A 19393-nucleotide genomic window follows, 5' to 3' on the forward strand; every position below is an offset into this window, starting at 1 on the left:
AGCATTTTTTAGCAAACAAGAAATATGCATTTTTACACATGACTCACATAACCAACCGAAGACACCACTTATCCTTGAAACAATTTATTGCCCACTCAGCGCAAAAATTTACTCAAGTATAGCTTGTCATTTAACTGCATTCCTTCATTTGCGAAATTCGAACTGTAATGGTATTTGCTTTGTGAATTATTAAAACATAACACCGGGGGAAAATTCAATTGTAATTTTAACATTTCACTTTCATGTCAAATAACATATTCATGGTGTACGCTTAAATGCAGCACATCCAATTACACATTTCTCGTTAAAAAGCACTTGTTTACCCTTGCGCGTTCATGTATGTGTCTGAATAATATGTGTGCATGTATGCAGCTTGCTGGAGCCGAGGAAAAAACAGCACAATATAAATGCTTTCACGCTTTTATGGCGAAAACAAAACACAAAAAGGCAACCAAATCAATTACAAGAGCGCAATGTATGCATAAGTGTATATATATGTATATATTTACATACATGTAGGTATATTATCATTGCTATGATGCACCACTATTAGCATCACTACCCAATTCCCATGGCGCGCGCTACAGTTGCATACCATTGTGTTATTAATAATATTAATTTGTCGCTGTTATGTATTTAGTGAACTTGACAGTTATGGTCAAACTTTATTAACGGTATTTGATGTGTGGTGTCCAAATACATAAAAAAAAACAAATTTTGATGATTTTGCCATTCCATCTCTCCCCTTCAACAATCATATGACAAATTCACTTTATTTTTTTTTTGAATCATCACACTTTTTTCCCCATCAGTTTCGCATTTACTATTCGTTTACCACTAATCATATTCATCATTTGAATAAATAAAGCGTTTAATGATTAATTATGTTCATTTATTTAAGTAATGCCATTGTAATGTAAATACTAATTACATAAGAATCGTCGCTAACCGCAAGCGAATGTGTGACAAGTGCTTGTACATGATATGTCACTCATACGCCCCGTCACCCATTGTGGTTAACATGTAAATATATTGAAATACTTTAACTTAAGGGAATTACATATGAACGCGCGAAAATCTTGAAATTCTAGTAAATAACAGTACGCGTGTATTTACAGTATTTATGTGGTCTTAAGCTCTGGTAATTATAAGTTCTTATAAATGACACGTTTCCTACAGTAACAGCGCAGTGAAGTACTTAGGGCAGTGACGCTGGTAATAAGCAGTCGTGTTAAGAGTGAAACCTTTAAATTATTTTGACAAATTATTTTGGCAAAGTAAGAATGATGAGTTTCCCATATAAGGACTTATTTTTAATTATTCAGTTCTGAGTGCAGCTATAGGCCAGATCTTGCAACGTTGACTTGGATATAATACATGCCATATATCTTGTAGATATGTTGCCAAATGAAAAAGTTCGAATATGAAACTTCTTTCATCGAACATCGAAAAATTTACGTTATCTCCAGGCCTGAAAAGGTAGACCATGAACTCCTCTGAGCGGTCGACAATTATCCGTACTGTTTCGAGGTAATAACTCTAAATTGAGAAGAATTAAACAACGGTCTCCACAGGTTGATGTCCTCTACCCGTTGCTGTTTAACTTCCACATCTCGAAACTCCCTTAACCATCTCTATCCCCTTATACGCTGATGATTGCACGATAATGACGTCGGGCAGTGGAAACGATGGCATGTGTTTAAAGGTAAATGGCTATCTCTCCGACCTTTTTTTCCTCGTTGCAAGGAACGCAACACTCTCTCCTACTAAACCCACAGCGACCATATTCACTAACTGGTCGAAGGCCAACAGACTTGAACTTAATATTGCAGTTGATGGCGTCAAAATTTCAACTGTCAATACCCTCAAGATTATAGGTGTGACATTTGACAACTTATGCATCTTCACTTCTCACATGAGAGCGATTATTGCCAAAGTACAGAGGCACAACAAAATCTTTAAGTCGATAGCCGGCAGCACATGGGTAATAGACAAAAAAAACATTGTTGGCAACATACAAGACAATCGGCCGGCGGGTCCTTAGCTACACCACACTTATATGGTCGCCTGGATGCAGAGAAACCCAGACGAGGAAGCAACAGACATGTCTGTGAAGTGCACTCTGGACTACAATAGGATGCCTCTTGATGTTTCCCATCGAACACCCGCACAGTGAGGCTTTTATGTTCCCAATTAAGGAGCATGATGAACTCCTCACCCAGCAGTTTCTGCTGGAGTGCTTTCGAAGTAATCATGACTACAATCACCTGCTTGTAAAGGAACCGCCACCTAGGGGTATCAAGAGGTTCTTTCTTAACTACTACCACCCATTGCATACGACGAGCTCGAACTCCCGCGAGAATCGAGAGTGACCCTTGCGCAGCTTTGTACTGGGTATTGTAGCAGGTTAAATTAATACTTATCCATAATCGAACACGATATATCAAATATTATATAATGGTCATTTATATATGTATATATTTTATAGAGTCTATGATGTTTCCTTCTGGGTGCTACAAACGTCGTGGCCAACCTAATGTTCATTGTTGAGGGTAGAGTACCGTCATGAGAACAAACGACTTTAACGTGTACACTCTGTGCCCAAAAAATAAGGTGACTTTGTATTTATTTTGAAAATTCTTTATTTATTCTTCCAAATCAATTGCATCCCCTTCAAAGTAATCCCCTCTCGATGCAATGCACTTATGCCAACGAATTTCCAATCTTCGAAACATTGCTTGCAGTCACTTTCCGGGATGGCCTTCTGTTCCGTCTTCGCTGTGGCTTGAATCTCCTCTATCGTATAAAAACGGTATCCCCGGAGCGGTCTTTTGAGCTTGGTGAACAGCTAGAAGTCGCACGGCGCCAGATCAGGTGAATACGGTGGTTGCGGAACGATATGGGTTGAGTTTTTGGCGAAATGATCACGAATTACGAGGGCAGTATGGGATGGTGCATTATCGCAGTGTAAAAACCAAGAATTGTCTTTCCACAATTCCGGCCATTTTACGCGGATAGCGTTACGCAAACGACGCATAACGTTCAAATGATATTTCTTGTTGACTGTTTGACCGGTTGGAAGGAATTCATAATGTACAACACCACGGTAATCGAAGAAAACAGTCAACATGACCTTGATTTTTGAGCGACTTTGGCGCGATTTTTTTGGTCTCGGCTTTCTTTCGCACGATATTCACTCGATTGATCGGTTGTTTCGGGGTCGTAAGCATAGATCCAAGTCTCATCGCCAGTTATACTGCGTTTTATGACACCCTGTTAGTCGGAAAGCATCGTTTCACACACTTCAACGCGACGCCTTTTTCCAAAAAATTCAATGTTTTCGGTACCAGTCGATATTTGACGCGCTTGAGACCCAAAACATCCTTTAAATTGGTATTGGCTGAGCCTTTCGATATGCCAACTTCATCAGCAAGGTATCTACTTGTTAATCGACGGTTTTTCAACACCAAATCTTTGATTTGTTGAACGTGAGCTTCGTCGGTTAAGGTTGATGGTCGCCCTGAACGCTCTTCGTCTTCGACACGTTCACGGCCGGCTTGGAACTCACTATACCACTTGTAAACATTTTTTTTAGACATAGCCTCATCACCAAAGACTTTCTGCACCATCATCAACGTATCCGCAGCAGAAAATTGATTCTGTAAACAAAATTTAATGCAAATTCTTTGCTCAACAAATTTCGACATCGCAAAAAACGAAAAACTCACTTTTAGCAGCTCACAAAACGACACGTATTTCAAACACTAATGAATATTTTGACATGAAATTTTACATAAATGTGACTGACAGTATTACCAACCTTAAAAAAAATAATTCTCCAAATCCTTTGAGGCGCACAGTTTAAATTCAAATGTCACCTTGTTTTTTGGGCACGGTATCCTCTCAGTCCTCGAAAAACCTCTTAGTTGTTTTATTTCCATTACTTGTACAATTAAGCAAAGAATTCAATTATTTTGAAGAGAAACACCGCTTCGGAAAAACTTGTGTTTGGTATTCAACATACGTCACGGATGACTATTTTTACAGTACGAATTGGACTTTTGCTAAAGGCTCGTGCTCCTTTTTAGTGCTGTGAAAGATGTTTTTAACGACCATTCTCTTAAAATCTACAGACAGGACTATGTTACTGGGGCTAGAAGCGTACACTGAATCGATTCGTAGCCCAATTCATGGAATTTTTCAATCGTTTGTTACAAAAATATTTATCATTGATATGTCGAAAACGTTGCATTGATGTCTTCAGAGATCTCGATGAGATTTATTTCTAGATCTTCTAAAACAATAAACTTGAATTTTTTGAAGTTTTCGTTTGGGCACCCAAGCAGACAACGATTTCAGTTATCATATGTTCTAACTACATGAATGGACTTAAGCAAACCCCTTATTGCTTGTTGGTTGATTCACCTGGCAGAGTCCATGGGTAATACTGATTGAGCCACTTGTTGTAAGCGTTTTTAATGATTCTTTAATAAGAAAATTTCTTTCGTCTATTTCTGTTTTTCATAATTTCAAAACATAACCCAAAATTCAATATTTTCTTTGTCTATTTCTGTTTTTCAAAATTCCAAAACATAACCCAAAATTCAATATTTTTCACACGAATCGAGACGATTTTTTCAGCCCGCCTAGTTAGTAACGGACATAATATTATTATTTTTTTCTTTTTTACCGAATTCATCGTATAGAAACAAGTAATAAGGCACAATACCAAATCGATGATGATTGGAACGTTCCACTATAAAGAAGTTCAAATAGCAATTACCCGTCTGAAGAATAACAAAGCGGCGAGGGTCGATCGGTTGCCGGCTGAGCTTTTCAAATACGGCGGCGAAGAACTTATAAGGAATATGCGTCTGTTTCTTAATAGAATATGGTCGAAAGAAAGTATGCCCGACGATTGGAATTTAAGTGTGCTCTGCCCAATCCACAAAACGGGGACCCTAAAATCTGCGCCAATTACTATGAGATAAACCTTCTTAATATCGCATATAAGGTGTTATCGAGCGTAGTGTGTGAAAGACTGAAACCCACCGTCAACAAACTGATTTCAGCTTATCAGTGTGGATTTTGCACTAAAAAACCGACAACTGACCAGATATTTAAGTTATCTTGGAGTTATCGAAACATCCCAAAAAGGTATGAAAATGAAGTTCTATTCAGCTTTTGGAAAATCAATAATTTTTTCAAGAACATCTAAAACAAAAATCAGAAACCAGAAAGAAATTCTAAAATCTTGTCTGCCGTTTAAAAATGGTGTAAGTAGTGTCAGATTGACTCCCTCACGCCAAAACCAAAGCACGTTTGCACCGTTAGTAACAAAATGTAATCAATAAAGTATTTACCAAATAGCACTTGACGCAATTTTTTATGACGCTTGTATGAACAGCACTATATTACTTAATAACCTCAAATACACTGAAGTTTATTGTGATGTCATAAATTTTAAACTAACTGGTTTAATCTATAAGCCAGACGAGTTATACAACATTGGCGTCATTTAGAATTTAATGCAACGATTTATGGCGGGTTTTCCATATCTGCTAATACAGTTAGATAATCTAGTGCAACACTAACACATATATATATATATATATGTAATTATATATATAAACAACAACTACTTTATTTTGAAGTCATACAGAAAATTCAATTTAATTCAAGATATAATAAGCCCATTGAACATCAGCAATCCACTTAATGTATTGTGAAATCTCGGTATATACCGTTGGGCGATTGTTAACGGCACATGGCAAGTAGCCCCACGAGGTGATACCAACCAATTCGGAGCCACCTTTCGTCTCGTGCACTAATGGACTGCCACCATCGCCTAAACAAGCCAATGTTTTGGCGCAAATTTGATCAGCACCAAGTGGCGCATCCTCTGGTAGCTGTTCAAGGCACTGTTCTTTGGGCAACACTTCCGAACGCGCCACTTGCAATTCCTTAACGTATGTTGTTTCTGTAGCTTTAGTCAAACCCCAACCATAAGTCACAACGGTTTGGTTCGTATATGACTCATTGAGGTATGGCAAAAGCACGGAACTCACATTGACACTGAAGTTGAAACCGGGAGTAAAGTGCAATAGCGCAATATCGGGTGAGCTCTCATCACTGGCATTGAATAGTTTGTGCGAAAAAGCAAAGTCGATATTGCGAACTTGTGCATTCTCCACATTGGAACGATCCTTTAAACCGGCATAGACGGGCAGGCCAATCACATTTCCAGCTGTGCTTTCCAATTCTTTCAGGCAATGCGCCGCTGTCAGCACCCATTCCTTGGCAATGATGGCACCGGCACAGACATGTGCGTAGGCAATGGACGATGCACTCAGTGAGACCAAGTATGATGTCGCCAACGATTGAGATGCGACTTCACCGCCGATGATACGTGCTTCTGGTTGGAATTCTTTAGCCGCGGCCACATCTTCCTTGCCTGGCTCTGCAAATACCGAGCCGATAAGCAGTAGTCCAAGCAAAATACACTTCATCGTCGCTATTTAAATAGTTAGGTACTAATTGCGGAACTAATCCTATTGTTATAGCTTTTATATGCCATACCGATACGTCGATAACAGTCTGTGTGATAAGATGCGATTAGTAGATTAGCTTAAAGCAACATTTTGGTGATATCGCACCAATAAATAAGAAATATGGTAAAATATATAGTCGATTTATCAAATTAGTTTACAGACGTGTGTGTGACGAAAGTGCGTATATATTTTCAAGGCAAGTTTTGGGGAATTTCACAAATTTGAATAACTTAAAAGGGATTTCGGTACAGCTAAGAGGAAAATTTTTATTTAGTAGTGTATTCAATTTGAGGCCAATGCTTAGTTTCATGGTTCGGTGGCATCAGACTGGTTTTGTTTTGTGCGTTTCTTAACACTGCACAACACACAGCTGAAGCGCGTTGGTATCAAAAATCCGCAAGATGCCACCGGTGTCGAGTTTCTCCCAAAAACCGGATTTTCCTCCCCAATATGATTTCAAATAAATGCCCCTTTATGCCTCGGCACCCAGATTAGGCGTACCCGTTTGCACTGACAGTCGGATCAGACTTTCTATATACTCCTCCACTAAAAGCGATTTAACCTCAAACGCTGAGATCGCCTTTAGTGCCGATTAACTATCGCTAAGTATAATGATACAATGTCTTGTCCGATGTTTTCGAAAGTGCTGCCCCTCAGCAGTATGTCTAGCGTGGAGTCAGTTCACTCCGTCTTACTGCCGAGAGTAACTGTAAAATTCTTTGTAAAGTTAATCCTCTTTGTAACGCCGTCCCTTGGAAGAAGGGCCAGTGGTATGTCTTCACGCCTATGGGCAAGTGTGCAGTGCCCCTAAAGCGCAGACACCGGCGAGCCTTTGCAACTTCTATAGTTGAAAGCCTGGAAAACTGTGTTGCCTTAGATGCCCAAGCAACCGCATATGCAGCCATCTTATACCAGGCATCATAAGATGGCCTTGCAGTACCAGCATCTGTCGGCTAGACGTCTGGATATCATAAGTGCCTTAGTGGCTTTGGGCAATGTTAAATTCACATGCCTACTGCACAGTGAGGTTGAGTCTAATGTGAGGCCAAAGAAGTTGACCTCTTTAGACACCTCAAACTCCCTGCCACCGAGTGTTAGAGACCAAAAGCCTGGAAGAGATCGCATATCGCAACCTCGCCATTATCCAGCGAGCTCTGGAGTTCAGTCGTAAGTTGGTACAGAGCAGTATTAGTGGATCTGCCTGCCCTGTCTTTTCCATATTTTTTAGCATGAAGGATTTGAGACTATTGGCCTGAATGATTTGGCCAGTCCTTCCTATCTACCTTGGGAATGAAGATTACCTTCGCTATTCTCCACGCGTCCATCGCAAGACAATCCCTCATCAGCCCTAACAGGTGTGGTAAGGATCTTGCATACCTTGTTGAAAAAGAGCTGGAAAGATGTCCTCCGCCACTGGTGTCTTATAGTTTGAGAAGGAGGCCAGTGACCAGTTGATTGAGTCTGCAGTAACCATATTCCTTGCAGTCATCTGATCCAAGTGATCTGGCCTACCCCCAACTTTAGTGGATAAGCGCAGTGGTCTAAGAATCGGCTCATTAGTTGCAACCACCGATATAGGACTGCTATAGCAGTATTTGGCGTAAATTATTAAGAAGAAGAAATATTTCAGATTGAATCACTATAGCATATAGCTCTCATACAAACCGACCGTACAAAATCAAGTTCTCGTAAAAAATCTTTTGGATTTATGATGAATATTATAGCTTCGGTGCAACAGAATTTTACGTTTTTTCTCGAATTTTCGGGTTCAAGTTATTTACATGCACAATAACAACATTTGTCCGAAAATTTAAATTGCGATTCGCTCTTCAATAAAGTGAGTAAGGAGCTAGGGTATTTACAATGAAATGTATACCTATGACGATTTTCGCACACGTGTGCTCGCATCCACCACTCAGGTGAGAAATTTATTATCTTTCGCTGCATTTTCATGCAGTTGCCGGTCAGACGCAAATAGAGTGCATTTCATTAAGCGCACACACACACCTGTCACAACTCCACAAGGCATACATATCATAACTACATACATACCTATGTATTTGTAGTATATGGTAAAATGTGCATGAAGTGTATTACTGGCGACGGTAAAAGTGATAACTGCAATAATAACGGTAAATGCAAAGCAATTTCATGCTACAGTGAAAATACGCTCGCCCCACCGTTTTACGCTTCGCTTTACGAGTAAGGTCACACAAAGGACGCAGCATGGTGATATTGAAGCGAATTGATACTCGCGGACCACCGTCAATGCATATACCGCACAAGTACAACATAACTACATATGTACATATGCATGTTTGTATATTCGCCCTTCTATGTTGTGTAAAATCAGCGATTTTCTAATCCCACAGCGGCACTCAGCGCTGGCCAATGTCCGGCCCATAGCACTTGAGTAGAGCACATCCTAACCGGGCGCTTTTGTCTATTTGAAAATGCTGTTATTCCTGGCGTTGGCTTTGTACGCACCGTCCACCAGGCGCACCGACTGAAATAACAACCCTCAACACCGTTAAAAATAGACAAATAGCTAGGTATATGCTATGTGTAAGCGTGTATACCCTGAAAGTCCTTTTTTACTGAATCAACGAACTGTAAAGCAACAACTTTCCATCCATTACAGGATGTATGTTTATATATATACATATATAGACATGCATATTTATATATAATAATGTGTAAAATATAATAACACATGCAAAATATATACATTGTGACGAAAAAGTACCTGGAAATTTTAAATAACATGAAAAATATTTGATTATTCATCAATATTTACAGGTATTTTGTCACATTCAAGGTAATCACAACCATATGTAATACTTTTATGTCAACGATTATTTCAGTCAGTAACCGAAATATAAGCAATTTTTAGGATGGCCTTCAGCTTCTTCAGCGGCTTCCACCAAGCAGCAATTTCAATTTAGGGAACAAGAAAGAACAAACCGAGCCAAGTCTGGTGAATAGGGTGCTTGATCGAAGGTATTCATTGCGTTTTGGCTTTCAATTCGGTCACAATCGTACTATTTTTACTATTTTTGAAAAAAACCCAGATTTATCGGAAAGAGACGAGCAAGACCGCATTTCATAACCAAAATATCCCACAGAATCATTAGAATGGACTCGCGAGAGATGTTGAACTATCTTGCCATCTCTCTAACACTCGCTTGACGGTTTTCAAGCATCACATACTTCACTTCTTTAATATTTTCATCAGTTGAAGAGGTCGAAGGCATGTCTTCAACGATATCTCGACCATCTCTGTAGGCTTGGTACTACTGGTAGTCTTGATAAAACTGAATCAACGTAATCATTTTCACAGGGAGTTTAATTACAATTTCCGGGAGCTTTTTTGTCACAATGTACATATATATGGTATAATATGTAGAAACATGCTTTATAATTCATGGATGAAATTTATTACCTCTGAAAATATTGTTGAGTTCTAGGAAATTTTAAAGGGTTGCTATTGTTATTTTTACCATGAGTGTACTGCAGATATCAACACTGATATAACGTGTGAGCGTAATAAACTTTAATGGTAACCGATAATATATAAAACTTTAGTTCGGCGCGCTCGCGCACGTCCGTTATTTAATCGGGGTTCTTCTAATCAATTGCTACTGATGAGAATAATTTCAATGACTCTGCACATTCAAATAATTTTGTTATATGCGTGAATCGAGATCGCTTCTAGTACAGACAGAGCTTTTATATACGCCATAGACTTATTGTTGATTTAACAAAGTAATCATAAAAAATTGACAACAGCAAAATATACAGAGCTCAAAATTTTCTGTATAAAAAGGTTACGCCGTTAAAAGTCGCCAAGTTTTTCTTGCGAGTCCTTCATTTGAGTCATGCGCCATGTTCTTTTTATAAAAATTTCGACCATCTTTTTACAGAAACATATAGCAAAATGCGCATTCGCTCAATCCATAAGTAGTATTGAGAATATATCCCAAACCCAAACCTTACACGAGAATAAACAAGTAAGGAAGGGCTAAGTTCGGGTGTCACCGAACATTTTATACTCTCGCATGATAAAGTGATAATCGAGATTTCATTATACGTCATTTACATATTTTTCAAATACCGTATTTTTGTAAAGTTTTATTCCGCTATCATCATTGGTTCCTAATGTATATACTCGTATTATACAGAAAAGGCATGAGATGGAATTCAAAATAGCGTTATATTGGAAGAAGGCGCGGTTGTGAACCGATTTAAGGAAATATTATGTACCGAATTTCATTGAAATCGGTCTAGTAGTTCCTGAGATATAGTTTTTGGTCCATAAGTGGGCGAGGCCACGTCCATTTTCAATTTTTAAAAAAAGCCTGGGTGCAGCTTCCTTCTGCAATTTTTTCCGTAAAATTTAGTGTTTCTGACATTTTTTGTTAGTCGGTTAACGCACTTTTAGTGATTTTCAACATAACCTTTGTATGGGAGGTGGGCGTGGTTATTATCCGATTTCTTCCATTTTTGAACTGTATATGGAAATGCCTGAAGAAAACGACTCTGTAGAGTTTGGTTAACATAGCTATAGTAGTTTCCGAGTATACAGTAGTTTCCACTTTTCCAAAAAAATATGCCCCTCCCTAATGCGATCCTTTGTGCCACATTTCATTTTAATATCTTTATTTATGGCTTAGTTATGACACTTTATAGGTTTTCGGTTTCCGCCATTTTGTGGGCGTGGCAGTGGGCCGATTTTGCCCATCTTCGAACTTAACCTTCTTATGGAACCAAGGAATACGTGTACCAAGTTTCATCATGATATCTCAATTTTTACTCAAGTTACAGCTAGCACGGACGGACGGACGGACAGACGGACGGACGGACAGACGGACGGACGGACAGACAGACATCCGGATTTCGACTCTACTCGTCACCCTGATCACTTTGGAATATATAACCCTATATCTGACTCTTTTAGTTTTAGGACTTACAAACAACCGTTATGTGAACAAAACTATAATACTCTCCTTAGCAACATTGTTGCGAGAGTATAAAAATGTGGAGCCTGATAGTACATAAGCAAAACTGCTGCCGTAAGTAACGGGTGATACAAGTAGAATTACATACTTTTTTCACTAGCCGTTTTTTTTTTTTCAGATCACGCAAGAGTTCTGTCAAACTGTGATGTAATTATTGTTAAGTACATATTGTTTAAAAACTCATCATGGAAAGACTTACGCCTGAACCTTTAAGACGAAAATTCACACTTCGCTCAAGTTATAGTCAACATAATCGGCCTGCTAAGCGTACTATTCGCGACACCATCACCCATCTTGAGGCCTAGCATTCATTATTGGATAATATTCGACCGAATAGACCACGCCTAATACGCACTGAAGAAAATATAGCAGCCGTAGTTTACTTGATGCATTTTACGTCAACTGAAGTCGCTCGACCTATGAAATCACTTCGCTCTATGGGCTCTCGAAAAGTTCCATGAAGATCCAACGTTTTCCAGCCAAATATTGTTCAGCGATAAGGTCCATTTCTTTCTCAATGGGTATGTAAACGAGCCAAATTACCGCATTTGGAATGAAGAGCCACCTGAAGAGATTCAAGAGCTGCCATTTCATCCAGAAAAACACACGGTTTGACGTGATTTGTAGACCGGTGGGATCATGGGTCCACATTTAATATTGATATCACTTCAAAACTGATGCCGGTGACAACGTAACCATCAATGGCGACGTTATGGCGCCATGATAACCGACTATTTGATTGAAATTGAAGCTCGTGATCTTGGCAACATTTGGTTTCAACAAGACGGCGTCACTTTCCTCACATCACATCAGTCAATTGATTTATTAAGAGAATCCTTCGGTGAGCAGATAATTTTACATTTTGGGCCGATCGATCGACTACAAAGATCGTATGATTTCACACCGTTAGACTTTTTCCTGTGTGATATCTAAAGATAAAGTATATGCGGTAAGCCAGAATGTTCGAACGAGTTATGGAAAATTGTACTCAACGGATGGACTATCTGAGACGTAGCTGCGGCTAACTTTTGAAAGATATGTATAATCTTCAAACAATAAATACAAAAGAATGTTTTTTCGAATAATAAGAAACATTTCTATTTTTAAATTTGAAGTTTTTGTGTTTTTTCTTTAAAAAAGTAGAGAACCTCGAAAGAGATCCCTCTTTATATGCGGCTTCGGCATGACTAAAATTAAGGCCAAAGCGTGCGAGTCCATAATAGATTTTTCGGAAATTCCATCTTTCAGGTTTTTATGGTATGAAACCAACCGTAATGCAGGGTTCCGGTCCCATCAGCCTGGAAGGAGCTACAGATCGGGCAAGCTCGACAGCCAGATCATTCTCGGCGAACCCTTTGTAACCTAGCATCCAGGTAACTGGAAATTGATTGCGAATTAATATGATGTTTAGCAGTTCTATACACTCCAGCACCAACAGCGACGTAATCCCAAAAGCTGAGATTACTTTAAGTGCTGCTTGACTATCTCTGAATATGACAAAGACTTCTGTTAGGAAAATGCAAAACGTCCTACGATGCCTACACCAATGCCTTCAGACGTTTTCAAGCCGTCAGTGTACCACTTAATAGTGATATCACTTCGTAGGATGTCAAGCATGGAGTTGCTCCATTCGGCCTAACTAACGAGCGTAACTTTGAACTTATTTGTGAAGACTAACCCTTTTGATAATGGTAACCCTCGGAAGAAGAGGCACTGGTATCTCTTCAATTAAGGCTTACATGTGTTGGAATGAGATTACCTTCCCTATGCCGTAACCTTCTAATGTCATTTAAGGCATTGCATGAGCCATGCCTTTTTTTGGGGGGGTTTTGACAGAAACAAACTGAAAAACCCTGTAATTCTAAAAAGGTAGCCAGATTAAGCACGATTATCGGTTGAAGAATAGCTATGATTGAGTTCAAAGTCAATCTAAAGCCAATTCCTACATCGATAACGATTTCGAACTGCTGGCTAGCCATGAAACGTTTATAATGACTGTAGTAAATCATGTGTATAGCACAAATGAAATTATAGCTAATCCATCACAGCGCGTTTCGTGATTTCCACCAAATAAATTGATAAGCTATTTTTATCATTCCATACCTAACTATATAAACCGGATTAATTTCAAATTTCGCAATTAGTTAGTTCTTGTACCTCCGCCAAAATGAAAGCTGTTCTTGTCTTAGCCCTTTTCGTGGCGTGCGCCAGCGCATCATCCATCATACAATTCAAACCCAGTCTGCCTACTGGACGCGTCATTAAGGGTGAAGATGCCGTCGAACACGCTGCTCCATACATTGTGTCGTTGAGCACGAAAGCAACGTCCCACTCTCACATCTGCGGCGGTACCATCATCGCTAAGGATTGGATTGTTACTGCTGCTCACTGCATTTCAAGCCCCGTTGGTATGGGTGTTATTGCTGGTCTACATGTACGTGCCGAAGTTAACGAGAAGACCCAATCGCGTGTGGTTGATTTTGGTTTGAAGCACGCCGACTTTGCCGGTGGCGTTGGCCCTTACGACATTGCCCTGTTGCACGTGTCGGAACCCTTCGTGTACAATGAATGGGTACAGCCTGCTATTTTGCCACAACGCGAAGAAATTCATTCCGGCGAGGCTAAACTTTATGGCTGGGGTCAAGTAAAGGCTTTCAACTTTGCCGCCGCCAAGGTATTGCAAACCGTTACAACTCAGCTCATTGAGTATAACGAATGCGAGGAAACACTCGGTGAGGGTACACCCCTTAGAGCATCTAATGTTTGCACAGACTCACTGCAACAGGGTATTTCCGCATGCAATGGCGATTCTGGCGGCCCTCTGGTACAGGAACATGAAGGCGTAGCATCTGAACTTGTCGGCATTGTCTCTTGGGGATACATTCCTTGCGGTTATGGTAACAAACCATCAATCTATACTCGCGTTTCTGCTTACATCGATTGGATTGCGCAAGTCCAAAGTGCCTACTACACATTGAACTAACTCTTTATATTATAATAAAGTAAAAGTTTGAAACCAAAAGTCTAAAATTTTTTATTATATATGTATATACATATATATATATACTCAGTGTTCATATTGAGAGTGTGTTAAAAAACCCGTCTAAAGTAAAAATTTATATCTCAAAATTTAAGTTTCCCAGCTTTTGCACTCATATAAAGTGTCTCTACATGTGAAAACATCTTAAGGAAGAGTAAGATGAAGGAAAATTAGTTGAAGGTACAAGATTCTTTCCGCGTTGTAATTTTTTCAAGCTTTTTTTCGCCGAATGTTATGCAAACTAATCTAAATACTTGAAACATTAGCGAATGCGGCGAAAAGTATTCGATTGCCTTGAAGAAAATGGATGGTGCTCCTAACGGGGATCTCACTTCGACTCCTTAGAACGTCGATACCTAAAGCTCCTACATATTGGATCATAAGAAACTTACAAATCAACAAAGCGCACACAAATCCTGTCACAAATTTATTGAGATGTCTATTGTCAGTTTCGAGTACCTTCTGGTTTATCGTATACCGAGATATTTCCACCTCAGTCTTAGGAGCTGGAAAATGGAAGAGAAAGTTGCTAGATATGTCCACCCCACCCTCCTCTATACAACTTTGACAACCGGTGACCGACGAGATTTTTAGAGTTACTGAATGAATGCCTATTGGACAATGTCCAGTAAGGCGATTACGTTATGATGAACTTTGCCAAAGGCAAGTAGTTCACTACTACGTTCTATGCCAAAAATATCTTGTAATACCCCAAGAGCGGGCGCACGCGGTCTATTGGACAAGAGCTAAAACGCAAGATGTGAATGGAGATTCGAGTCTGATGAATGAAGTAGCTTGGTCCCATTTCTGATGAGGATAGACACTCCCTGACTAGCTTTGAGCAGCCGCTTTTAATTGAAAGGAACTGCAGTTGTTCGGTAGCCCAATGCCAAGATTGACGCTGACTTCCTTGCTTAATGCCAAGAATGACGGTGACTTCCTTACATAAAACTCCTACACCAACCTACCTCCTAGCTTCGATCTATCCACGGGGAAGTAAGAGTACGAATGTTGAAAAATTTTATTGACCTCTTATTGGTGTGAACATATTTTTATAAATTTTAAGTGAAATCAAACCCAATACTTTGATGCAAAGCAAATTTGGTAGTTTTGCAACAGATTTGGCAGCCATTTTGATACCCAAAGATTTGCAGAATAGTTGGAAAATTCTTGCGCTTCGCTTACGACCACAATAGCAAATTTGATCTACAATCTGCATCGATACATACAATTAGCATCGAAGAGAGCGTTAATACCACTTTAAAAAGGTCTCCTTATACACACTTATATCGAATTGTTTACTTGGTTGTTGCCTCCACATGTTAAGTGTTTGCAAGATAGTAAAACGTATTTGCGAATAGATGACGGCTGCAATTACCGACACATTTTGAACTCACCGTCGTAGTACTTTATTTTAGAGAGTTGTTAGGACTTTTTTTTAAATTTTGATTATCTTTTGGAACAATATTCAAAGGAACTCATATGGTCGCAATATATGTTACTACGGAAAAGTGTGAGCAATACTTCTTCATGTTGTACAACTTATTTGACTGTTTCAAATTGTTTGATAACAGAAAAACTTCAGTTTTTGGGATGATTCCAGACATAGACAAGTCAAAAAACAGGACTGTCTAAAAATTTAAGGTAAATCGTTCCAATAGCACTTGAACAATTGTAGGTATCGTTTTAAAAGCAATTTCGAGAAAAACGAGTTTAAGGGGGTATTCTGGTCTAGGATTTTGAAAAAATCGATTTTTTGCATATTTTGAAAGTTTAGACGTTCAAAATTATGACTTGAAGGATTTTTCAAAATTGGACTTATTTTCGGAAATACAGCCGATTTTGTGACGTAGCGTCCGTGTTCATTAGAATTGCCTCCTAAACTTTAAACGCGTTTTTCTCGAAACTACTTTTTTTGAGGTAGTGGACATGATATCTCAAGTTTACCTGAACCGATTCCCTTGAAATTTGGTACATATCTTCTTTATACAATGCTCTATCGTGTCTGCCTTGGAGTTAGAAAAATGTTTATTGTATTTTTTAAAAATTCGAAAATGTCGAAAAATCGGGTCAAAAATTTTTTTTTTTTCAAGTCGACTCCATTTTTTTTATTTTTATTTTTTGTTTTTTTGAAATTGGTTAACCCGATAACGACATTCTTACCAATGAATAATCTTCTTGTTTTTTGTGTTTTAGATGTCTACAAGTGTTGAAATCACGTCAACCTGGACGCATCGTTTTTTTGAAGCCCCCACTCCAAAAAAATTTTGTTTTTTTTTTCTTGCAATTTTTTTTTTATATTATTAAAATGTCAATAAAAAACATATAAAAAAATTGATAGTAAAAATGTTTTTAATATTTTTTTTCTTAGTTTAAAAAATGCCTAAAATTCATGCGTCTACACCAGAATACTCCCTTAAAGTTTCATTTACGGCCGAACCAGTGTGGATGCCAAGTCAACATAACATATGTATCTCCAAAAATAGTTTGTATTTTGGAAATCCTCTTGTAGAACTTTCTTGAATAATTAAGCTTTTGAAAATATAAAATAAAAAAATCGATTTCTTTATGTCTAGACTAAATTACCTCCTTAAAATTGTTCATTGTATATAAATTGAACTAGACGGTAACTAGCTTGCATGAAGTATTATTTGCAGAATTTGAAAATTGAGAAAACATCGGGCCTCACTACGTCTTAATTACGAGTAGATTGTATGGAATGAGTCTCTCGTCTTATAAGATGTGTTCCCGGTTGTTACTAGTTGAAAAGATCTTTGAAACTATATTTCACAGTAGAGTTATAATTATATATTGTATTGTATACATATTTATACAGAGATATAATTGTAAGTTACATGAAAACTTATCAATTGTATGATACCAAAAGCTTTATTAACAAATTGTTAGCTAAACTAAGCAAAACAGCGAACGAAGCTTAAAAAGTTTAGCATATTCGCAGGCGGTGACACTAATAAGTAAAGGCAAAGCCCCATATGATTCGAATTAAGTTTTATTTTCGGCAACATATTAGCTTATTGCATAGCTAACATCTTTTTAGTAATTTAATATATATTTTCAATGGCCGAAATATTTACTTTCTAGTCAAGCGAATTAATAGAAATAAATACATTCGGTATATTTATAAGCGCTAGGGGAAGATAGGAACGCAATTCTGGTAACGGAAGAGAAGTCGAAATTTTTGTGGGGAAATCTAACAGACTGATATGGTATAAAGTAAATCGACATAAGGATCAGACACAATATCTGAAAGTAATGAGGAGGTATAGGCCGATTTGTTTTCTTTCTATTTATTATTTGAGCCGACATAATTGTTGTATACGTTGATGGCTTCCAGAATTATGTTATAAAAAAAGTGGGCGTGGTTCTGATCCAAAGAGAATACTGTGCTCAGAAATTTCTTAAAAGTAATCACATCCTTTGTTTAATTTCGGAACCAAAACAGCTACGAATAAAATCGTTATATAGCAGATCGCACCAAGTTCAAACGTTTAAAAGAAGGGAGCGCACTCTTTTCCTTGAAATATTCTCTAATTTATGGACCTGTATTTAGGCAGCAATAATAATAATAAGAAATAACTATATCTCATATACTGGCAGATAGCTGAGGTGATCGAAGTAGAGGTACTTTTTTAATAGCCTTTTTTTGACAGATCACGCAATCAGTCGTAAAAGCTGTCATGTTATTTTTGTTCAGTGTTGTTTGGCATTTCATCATGGAAAGACTTACGCCTGAGCAATGTTAACAAATCGTTCAACTTTATTACGAAAATTCACGTTCTGTAAAGCATGTGTTTCGTTCATTTCGCTCAAATTATGGTCAACAATAGTACTGAGCATACTATTCACAACACCATCACCCATCTTGAGACCCAGCATTCATTAATGAATAGTATTCGACCGAATAGACCACGTTCAGCACGCAGTGAAGAAAATATTGCATCCGTAGCTGAGAGCGTACACGAATACCGTGGAGAGTCGTTTCGGCGCCGTTCATAGCAATTTGGACTGACGTATGGAACGTTTTGACGTATTTTACTTCGAGATTTCCGTACAAAACACAGCTTATGAAAGAATTGATGCCCTTCGACCTTCCCAGGCGACATCGTTTCGCTCTATGAGCTCTTGAAAAGTTTCAAAAAAGATCCGACGTTTTCGAACCAAATTTTGTTCAACGATGAGACCCATTTCTGGTTCAATGGGTATGTAAACAAGCAAAATTTGAGCATTTGGGACAAAAAGCAACCTGAAGAAATTTAAGAGCTGCTATTTCATTCAGAAAAAACAACAGTTTGGTATGATTTGTGAGCCGGTGCAATCGTCGGTCCATATTTCTTCAAAAATAATGACGGTGAGAACGCAACCGTCAATGGCGACCGTTATCGCGCCACGATAACCGACAATTTGAAGCCTGATTAGCGCTCGTGATCTCGGCGACATTTTGTTTTAACAAGACGGCGCCACTTCCCACACATCGAATCAATCAATGGACTTATTGATATCACATCGTTAGATCTTTTCCGTGGGAATATGTAAAGACCAAAGTCAATGCGGACAATCCCGCTTCGAGTCAAACTTTGGAGCGAAACATCATTATTTGTCAGTTACCAGTCGAAATGCTCGAACGAGTCATAGCAAATTGGACTCAAAGGATGAAGTAAAGAAATAACCTTCCAAAAATTAATGCCAAAGTATGTTTTTTCGAATGATAATAAACATTTCCCATTAAATTTGAAGTTTCTGTGTTGTTTCTTTAAACAAGTAGG

General features: G+C 38.4%; 3 protein-coding genes across 4 annotated transcripts in view; 1 reads left to right on the forward strand and 2 right to left on the reverse strand.

The window, feature by feature from the left end:
• The window catches only part of LOC120767284 (1-phosphatidylinositol 4,5-bisphosphate phosphodiesterase classes I and II), a 94096-nt gene that overhangs the window by 69915 nt on the left and 4788 nt on the right, over nt 1-19393 (reverse strand). The window lies entirely within an intron of this gene.
• On the reverse strand, nt 5643-6519 carry LOC120767286 (lectizyme). The gene has a single exon (XM_040093162.1). The coding sequence runs from the start codon at nt 6507-6509 to the stop codon at nt 5673-5675; it is 837 nt and encodes a 278-aa protein (XP_039949096.1). The 5' UTR covers nt 6510-6519; the 3' UTR covers nt 5643-5672.
• On the forward strand, nt 13725-14591 carry LOC120767287 (lectizyme). The gene has a single exon (XM_040093164.1). The coding sequence runs from the start codon at nt 13737-13739 to the stop codon at nt 14550-14552; it is 816 nt and encodes a 271-aa protein (XP_039949098.1). The 5' UTR covers nt 13725-13736; the 3' UTR covers nt 14553-14591.

The sequence above is a fragment of the Bactrocera tryoni genome, chromosome 2 (genome assembly GCF_016617805.1).
Source record: "Bactrocera tryoni isolate S06 chromosome 2, CSIRO_BtryS06_freeze2, whole genome shotgun sequence".
In the NCBI taxonomy this organism is placed as follows: Eukaryota; Metazoa; Arthropoda; class Insecta; order Diptera; family Tephritidae; genus Bactrocera; species Bactrocera tryoni.